The following is an 8,885-nucleotide window of genomic DNA, read 5'->3' as shown; positions in this document are numbered from 1 at the left end:
ATGTGACATACGCTATGAGTTTAAAAATTATATAATATATGTAAACATAAGGTAACCCAATGGTAAGCGATACAATATGATAGAAGTGATTACACAAGAAAGGTTACGAGTTCTATGTGATATAGGAATATGAAATCTTATGAAAAGTGATATAAATTACATGAAAAATAAGCTATGTGATTACAAGGATATGTGATATGTGAAAGTGAATCATATGTTTATGTGAAAATGAGAGCACATGTATATGTGATTATGAATGACAGGAATATGAGAAAAAAAGTATATGTGATCATATGAAATGTGATAAGAAGCTATGTGCCTATGTGATAAGAATATGTGAAATGATATAAAGATAATGCCCATGTTATATGTTATGAGAGCTAGAGATATAGTTGGCATGCCAAGAGTTGAGGGATTATCAGTGGTCATTCGGGACAAATTATACATGCCCCTAGTGGGAATTTTATGAGCTGTGGTGACAACATAGTGCACAAACTCTATGTACTCACATATCTTTAGCTCTCACAAATATTCATGGGCTAAACAAAGATATAACAATAAATATATTCCATGTGAAGAATATGCTTTTGTGATATATGATGATATTTGTACTGTTTGGTTTATGAGTGATATATGTTGGTTAAAAAGGTTAGGACAAGAGATATGATTAACATATATAAATATTAATAATATGGATAGTGATATAAGATTAATGAAGTAAATGATGAGTGATTTGTATCTGTGTACATTTAATTATACGTAATGTTATATTGTTTTGTATGATAACATGGTATGATATGTTCATGCATGGTTAAAAAGTTAGAGTTTCTCTTATAAGTTTAATGCCTCACTAAGTCATAGACATAGTATGTGAATATTTCATACGTAGGTTTGAGAAGCGAGAATGGAAGTAGCGAGGAGCAAGACAAGTCAGTATATTCCTTACGAGGATCAGATCAAAAACATATTGAACATATGTATTTTGTTTATAGAGTTTAGTTGGCATATAGTTACAAGATTTGAATTGAATATGCTCTGACCATTTTAAAGAAACAATTTGATTGTAATTATTAATGTAAAATACCCATTTTCTTAAATCATGAATTTAAGATTTTACGGATTTGTAAAGAATAGAGTTTTGAAAAGCTAATGTGACACCTCGGACTCGGATCCGGGTTGGGGGTGTTACAGATATAGCAGCAACTAAACCTTTAGTCATGAGAAATTTGAAGACTCTAGGATTTCTACACGTCTTCAAGGTGAAGACTACAAGATTTCCATACGTCTTCAGCAGGCATATTTGCTCCAATGCAGAGCCGTACAACATTGCTGCTACATGCATAGCTGCTGCCCATAAGTGAATAATGAAGCACTGTTCCCAATCCTCCTAGGCTCGAATGACATACTAGCGTGAGATTACTCTAGGCTCTAAACCGGCCACATATCTAACAATGCCACTACTGTGTTATTTGAAAACAAAACTCTCACCTCTCGAGGGTCTCTAACCCCTTTAAACTATCACTAAACTTTCAAAACTTACATTTTAGTCACTAGCCAAATTTTGGGGCATTACAATTATTCCTTCCTCTAAAGACAATTCATCCTCTAATTTTCCATATGTATTTACATACATGAAGTAAAAAGATAAGGAATCTGTCTTTTAATCTGTCATTTCACCGAGATCAGGGCTCGGGGGAAGGATATTCATGATATGAGGGATGATATGAAAGGGAAAGAGGGAGGAAAAGAGAGGAAGATTCCAAATACCATAGCTACTAACGAGGTTACGAACCATAAAATGAGAGCAGTCCAAGGTTGAAAGGGATCGGGGGAGTCATCCAAGCCTTTGCCAAAGGATCGAGGCGGTCCGTTCGGAGGCAAGTATAGACGGGAAGGAATGGGTTCCCACAATCGAGGTGTACGCAACTACAAACATAATTATTTGAATTCAAGAATTTAAAAAATAAAATAATTTCTTTTTACTACTGAAATTACTCAATAAATTTATTTTAAGAAATATTATTAAAAATACCTTATTAGAAAATTATTTTAAGAAATACTATTAAAAATAACTTATTAGAAAGGGTAAATTATATCGTTCCTCACTAAATTTTACTCTCTCCTATTTTGCTCATCGTACTTTCAATTTTTCTATTTAACTCTATGAACTTTACAGATCGAATCATTTTGCTCACTCTGCCGTTAACTCTCTAACGGTGTGTGACATGACACAAGTATCAAAATGACGTCATTATGAAAAACTCAAATATACACCAAAACGGCATTGTTTTGGATACTCTTCTTTCCCTATTGTTGCCGTCATCCATCATGTCATTTTTCATTCTAACCATCGTTGACTGTCTGTGAATCTCGACTCAAACTTTTCGGCTTACTCATTTTCAATCTATGATTCGTGGACTTCAGAGCAAGTTCCAACAAAATAAAGTTCGGATTTGAACTCAAGGTGTCGAGGCGAAGTGACCCATGAAATTTGAGACCAAACGACCACCATCTATGGCGATCGACGATGGCCAGCGGTGGCAACCGACCACCTTCTATTTTTATTTTATAGTTGGGTGAGTAAAATAGGGGAGAGAGAGAGTAAAGTTCAGTGAGGAACAATGTAATTTACCATTTATATTTTTAATTATTTTATATTAAATAATAATGAAAAATGATACATCATTACACCGTTAAAGAGTTAGTAGTAGAGTGAACAAAATGATTCAATCTGTAAAGTTAAATGAGTAAAATAGAAAAATTAAAAGTACAGTGAGAAAAATAGAATAGAGAGTAAAATTCAATAAAAATAATGTAATTTAACCTATTAGAAAATAAAAAATTTAATTCACCCAGTTTAAACAAAAGCTCACTCATAATAATCCTATGGAACAAGAAAGGAAAATGGACCCCTCTCTATCTGTAGTTTTCATCCTATCATAATCATCATTCTCTCACACTAAATGCTTGATTTTTCCATTTGGGATTTTTTTCTTCTATTGAGTTAATCATAGCAGAAAAAGAAAACTTAAAGTAATTCGAAGAAGCTCAGAAAGTAAAGAGATTTATGTAGTTTTCTTCTTCTGCTGCTTAAGTTTCGTTCCCATGGATTTTTGAAGCCAGCCTTCAGCAGCCTCTCTGACATTTACTTTCAATTTTTTCTTTTTCTTTCAGGTATTTTTTCTTTCTTTGAATTTCCTGTTTTTCTTTTCATCTTTGCTTTTATCTCCAATCATTTTAGAAAGTGGCAAGATTAGCTCAAAAAAGGGAATTTTAACATATTCCTTTTGTTTTCGATCCCTTTCTCTGTGTTGCATAATCTGTTTCAATCAGTCTGGGTTTTTTTTTTCTTTCTTGTTTTTTTTGGGTACATTATAAATTTGTTTTACAGACTTAGTTTTTTCAACGTTGGAATGGATGTGAGTGCGTTTTGCTGTGTCTCTAAGCTTCATCACCTAACATATGGCTGCTAACATTTTTGACCGTCGACTGATTCATTTTTGGTTTTTATTTTGCTGTTTTAGCTGAAAAGTCTTGCTAGACCCCCTATATTGAATTATTTGTTTTCAGCTTGAAATGTCCATTGTTTTGACTAGAATTAAATTCCATCCTTTTTTTAAGTTAAAAAGCTTTATTGTTTTAACTTGAATCTCTCTTAGTATTTGACTTTTATGTACTATATTTGGATCTTATATGAGTTCAGGATATTATAGGGTTAAAGTCTTTTCTTGGACCTAAAAGGTAGATTTTCCTTTATTTTATTTTGTCTCATTGCCAATTGTTCAAGTTATTTATGTTCTTATCAAAAAGTGTTTCAGCTATATTTGGGCATATTCTATTTGCCATAGTCGATTGAACGATTGGTTTGAATTTTATTTCTTTTAGTTTGGGTCAAATGATTGATCTTTCCAGTATGTCCTTTCAAACTTGAAGACTTCCTCATGGGGTGACAATTTGTATGTTGAGGTCTGGCTGCCTTGTGAATTGTGATTATTTCTGGTTTCATTGCAAGGAAGTATCGACAAGGGCTGAGGAATTCACTGTTCTGGTGATTGCTTTCCAGGTAATTTGAGGTGATTCTAGTTTTACAAGTTTTCTATTCTGAAAAAAGCTACAAGGATATCAAAGCTCATATGTCATAAATGGACTTTTAACAGTTCGATTAATGTGGGTGTCTCTTGAGAAGTTGTAGTTTGAGACTCAGGTACGGTAGATAGCTCTTTGTATTATATTGGAAAAGATGGAGCAAAAGGAAAGTGAGAGTTGGAAAGAATTGGTCAGGAAAATGCTCCCACCAGGTGCATCTCTCCCCGAAGATTCATCGGAGCTGGATTACTCTATAGCTATGGAGTATAAGGGCCCTCCGGTTGCTTATGAGCTGCCTAGAGTTGAGCCTCTTGATGTCAATTCACATGCCATCTCTACTGCAGAATCGCTATCAGAGTCCCAAAGGTCAGTTGCTGATACTGGCCGTCCAGTTATTGAACCAATCCCCTTGCCAGTATCTTATATTGCTGGTGTCACAAGCCCGCCTACACAGAGTCCAAGAGTTTCAGCAAGCTCCGAGTCAGTGGTATCCGTCTTGCAAAACCCTGATTTTTCTTCAGCTTCTCCTTCTGCTTCTCCCAGTTCAGTTTGCAATCCTCCTAGACAAGTTGTTAATGAAGCAAGGAGAGTGCCAGTCGTCACATTTAATACTGTTGAAAGGTCAGAGAGGGAAGACGTTGATATGAATAAGCCGGTTTTCCCTGATTTTGTTGGGGTTTCAACAGAAAAGAAGAAAAGAATTTGTTATCGTTGCGGTAAGAGGAAATGGGAAACAAAGGAATCTTGTCTGGTTTGCGATGCTAAGTATTGCAGCAATTGTGTGCTTAGGGCAATGGGATCAATGCCTGAAGGACGGAAATGTGTGACATGCATTGGCCAGCCCATTGATGAATCGAAGCGGTCAAGACTAGGAAAACATTCTAGGCTCTTGTCACGGATGCTTAGCCCTTTGGAGGTAAAGCAGATTATGAAAGCAGAGAAAGAATGTGCTGCTAATCAGCTCCGACCAGAGCAGTTAATTGTGAATGGATATCCATTGAAGCCGGAAGAGATGGAAGAATTATTTGGATGCCCTTTACCTCCGAGGAAGTTGAAGCCTGGTAGATATTGGTATGATAAGGAATCCGGTCTCTGGGGAAAGGTAAGTTCATACTTGTGATATGTGCTATTTTATGTTTCACACTACTTTTCATTATTGAACAAGAAGGGAAAACATCTACAGTGTGGGATTTGATTTTATCATGACTTCATATTGAATTGACAGGAAGGAGAAAAACCAGATCGGATCATTAGTTCAAACTTAAATTTCACAGGGAAGCTTAATCCTGATGCAAGCAATGGTAATACTGAAGTCTATATCAATGGCCGGGAAATTACGAAACTTGAATTGAGGGTGCTAAAGGTAGCATATAATAGTTATACTGGATCTTTCATTTGTTGTTCTTGATCATGGCATTTCTTTTCTGTTTGAGTCCCTGCTTTACGTTCTCAATGTCAGACTTCATTTGATACCAAGTTTTCTCACCATCTTTGTACTTCCCATGGAGATATCTGTTTTGGGATTAATGGTTTAGGCATGTTTGAAATCTGGATACTCAGCATTGCACTCTGGGTTTCACTGCATGCTTTGTAAGATGTCGTCGAGTCTTTGCTTCAAGAAGAGCAGTTGTTCACTTTTAGTTCTGTTGTCTCCGAAGCATACTTTCAGCTCAGGACTTAGTCTGTTGGTACCTTGGTGATTACTCGCCTAGTCTTAGCATGGAAAAAGCAGATGTTTTAGATTCATGTAAAATTGGTGCTTCTTGTTTTCATTAAGAGTTGAGTCCATGGTCTAGGCATGTGTGTTTTAACAAAAAGTTTTTTGAGCTTTAGAATATTCTCTCTGTTACATAATTTTAGGTCTTTATGATATATGCCCTATAATGTTAGGCTATAGACATGTACTTAGAATGTAACATGTCAAGGTTTTAAGTAAAAGTTGTTTGAGCTTTAGCATCATATTCTCTATTACACACTCACATAGTGTACTTTTCCCATTTTAATTGTCCTGACTACTATGTCACTATTCAAATATCATACTTAACTTCCCTTGTCGGTTCTTTGTCATTACTGGTTAAAAATAACAAATTCCTTCTAAGAAATACTTTATTAACCAACTTCTGTGTATTATGCCGTCTCTTTTTGTCATTTTGATATACTTTGTCTCCACAACTGATTAAAATGTGGATGGGAAAATAATATTATATTAAATGTATATCTTCATTCTTCATATTCTTTAACCAATCATTGATGTATCTTCTTGATGCTTTCAGTTGGCAAATGTGCAGTGTCCTCCTGACACACACTTTTGGGTTTATGATGATGGTCGTTATGAGGAAGAAGGTCAAAATAACATTAGAGGAAACATCTATGAGAAGGTATATTAAAGTACCATTGTGCCAACGACCTCAATAGCATCATGGTATTCTATATGTGATGTGATTTGGATTTGGTTTTTCTATTGTGCAGGCATCAACTCGTTTTATCTGTACCTTGTTCTCTTTGCCTGTGCTTCATGGTCAACCACAAGGAGGAAGAGAGGAGGCTAGCAATTATTCTACTGTTCCTAATTACCTAGAGCAGAAAAGGACCCAAAAACTTCTTCTACTGGGGCTTCAAGGCTCTGGAACCAGCACCATTTTCAAGCAGGTTTTGCCTTTTCCTTGTTGCTTTATTTGTCTCTTGCTATCATGTTGTGGTTGCCCTGCCAAATGCATAGACATAGTTGCATAATTGCATTGAAGATGAAACTTAAATCACTCCAGAAATTTATTGCCTAGATGGAAGTTGCATAATATCTTGCATGAACATGAAAAATGTCTTCCATTCCAATCCCTAGTAGATGACATATATTTAAGCAAATGCAGTCTATGAAAACTTTGAGTCTGTTTCTTTGCACATAGATCAACAGTGCTTTCAGTGGCGTGGGCTACATTTCCTTTTCCTTCGTGCTTTCTTGGTCTAGTAGCTTTTGGTCTTATGGTGTATGAATGATTAAGATGTGGGTATATTCCCTTTGTCTCAAGTGATAAAATTCAGTTATTAGAATTGCAGTTCATGCCATTTTCTAATGCTCAGTATGCATATTGAACAGGCAAAATTTTTGTATGGGAATGGGTTTTCTAAAGAGGAACTTCAGGATCTCAAGTTGATGATCCAGAGCAATATGTACAGATACCTGAGCATATTACTGGACGGAAGAGAGCGGTTTGAGGAGGAAGCAATGTCTTGTGTAAGAGAACTAGGTCCTGATGACGAGAACATTGAAGCAGGTAACATTTCTCCACTTCAAAAGCTTTTTTGACTTTGAACGTAATTTTGAGCTTTTGAAGTAGAACTTGTTACTTCCTAGTAAACTTGTTCTATAAGAGAAAAAGGTGTTTCTAGCAGTTGTTTTCTGCTAGTGTTTTATATAGGTTTGGTACATGATGATGCTATAATATTATTTCAGGTGGGGAGGTTGACTCTGGTGAAACTAACCAGTGCATATATTCGATTAACCCAAGACTAAAGCATTTTTCTGATTGGCTTCTGGACATCATAGCGACGGGAGATTTGGATGCTTTTTTCCCTGCTGCAACACGTGAGTATGCTCCATTAGTTGAGGAGTTGTGGAAAGATCCTGCTATACAGAAAACATATAAAAGAAAAGACGAGCTTCACTTTCTTCCGGAGGTTGCGGAGTACTTCTTAAGCAGGGTGTGTCATCTTATTTCCTGTTGAATTTATTGCCTGTATATACATTTTATGTTTAATATGCTGGCCATTTGAATTCACAGCAATATCAAAATTTCTTGACCTATGTGATACACTTTTGATTCCTTCAGGCTGTTGAGGTGTCGAGCAATGAATATGAACCTTCTGATCGTGATATTCTTTATGCTGAAGGGATTACCCAAGGAAATGGTTTGGCTTTGATAGAGTTTTCGCTCGATGATCGTAGTCCAATGTCTGAAACCTACACAGACAATTTGGAAGCTCCATCCCTGCCCCTGACCAAGTAATTGTTCCTATTATTCTGTTAGTTAAGTCTTTTGCCAATGGGGTGCATGTTACAGATTGTCATGTTGGGTCTTCTTTGCATCTATGGGCTAATTTGTCATGTTTTTACTTCGCAGGTTTCAACTTATAAGGGTAAATGCGAAGGGCATGAACGAAGGGTGCAAGTGGGTGGAAATGTTTGAAGACGTGCGCTCGGTAATCTTCTGCGTGTCACTTAGCGATTATGATCAGATATCGATAGCACCAGAGAGTAGTGGCAGTGGGACACTACTTCAGAATAAGATGTTGCAGGTGAAGGAGCTATTCGAAACGATGGTAAGGCACCCTTGTTTTAAGGATACTCCATTTGTGTTGATACTAAACAAGTACGATCTGTTCGAGGAGAAAGTCAACCGGTTGCCGTTAAGCACATGCGAGTGGTTCAATGATTTCAGTCCAGTTAGGCCTCTCCATAGCAATCACTCCCTGGCTCAACAGGCTTACTTTTACGTCGCAATGAAGTTCAAGGATCTTTATGCTTCTCTTACCGGACAGAAACTCTTTGTGTGGCAAGCTAGGGCAAGGGACCATCGGGTAACGATTGACGAAGCATTTAAGTACATAAGGGAGGTTCTCAAGTGGGAAGACGAGAAAGATGAAAACTACTATGAAGGAGAAGATTCATTTTACAGCACAGATGTTAGCTCCTCACCATTTGCGAGGCAAGATTGAGGTTGCTTTCAGAATTTACTTGTATTCTTCCGGTATGAAGAAGATTGTAGAGGTGTTCTGTGATTGCCTTGTTGCTTAAACAAATG

At 36.5% G+C, this 8,885-nt stretch overlaps 1 protein-coding gene across 2 annotated transcripts; it reads left to right on the top strand.

Annotated features, from left to right (window-relative positions):
- Positions 1 to 3,002: 3,002 nt before the first annotated feature.
- Positions 3,003 to 8,885, top strand: LOC120174338 (extra-large guanine nucleotide-binding protein 3-like). 2 transcript variants are annotated; one of them, XM_039181229.1, is made up of 10 exons: positions 3,003 to 3,174; positions 3,886 to 4,063; positions 4,158 to 5,188; positions 5,312 to 5,449; positions 6,360 to 6,464; positions 6,556 to 6,735; positions 7,181 to 7,358; positions 7,538 to 7,785; positions 7,914 to 8,086; positions 8,205 to 8,885. In XM_039181229.1, exons 3-10 carry the CDS (start codon positions 4,241 to 4,243, stop codon positions 8,797 to 8,799), a joined length of 2,565 nt encoding a protein of 854 aa, XP_039037160.1. In that variant the 5' UTR covers positions 3,003 to 3,174; positions 3,886 to 4,063; positions 4,158 to 4,240; the 3' UTR covers positions 8,800 to 8,885. The 2 variants fall into 2 exon arrangements, with proteins under 2 accessions (XP_039037160.1, XP_039037159.1); XM_039181228.1 differs by having other exon boundaries at positions 3,886 to 5,188.

The sequence above is a fragment of the Hibiscus syriacus genome, unplaced genomic scaffold (assembly GCF_006381635.1).
Source record: "Hibiscus syriacus cultivar Baekdansim isolate YM2019G1 unplaced genomic scaffold, ASM638163v2 tig00112050_pilon, whole genome shotgun sequence".
Classification (NCBI taxonomy): Eukaryota; Viridiplantae; Streptophyta; class Magnoliopsida; order Malvales; family Malvaceae; genus Hibiscus; species Hibiscus syriacus.
The sequence above is the reverse complement of the archived record's forward strand: the minus strand, read 5'-3'. Positions and strand labels throughout refer to the sequence as shown.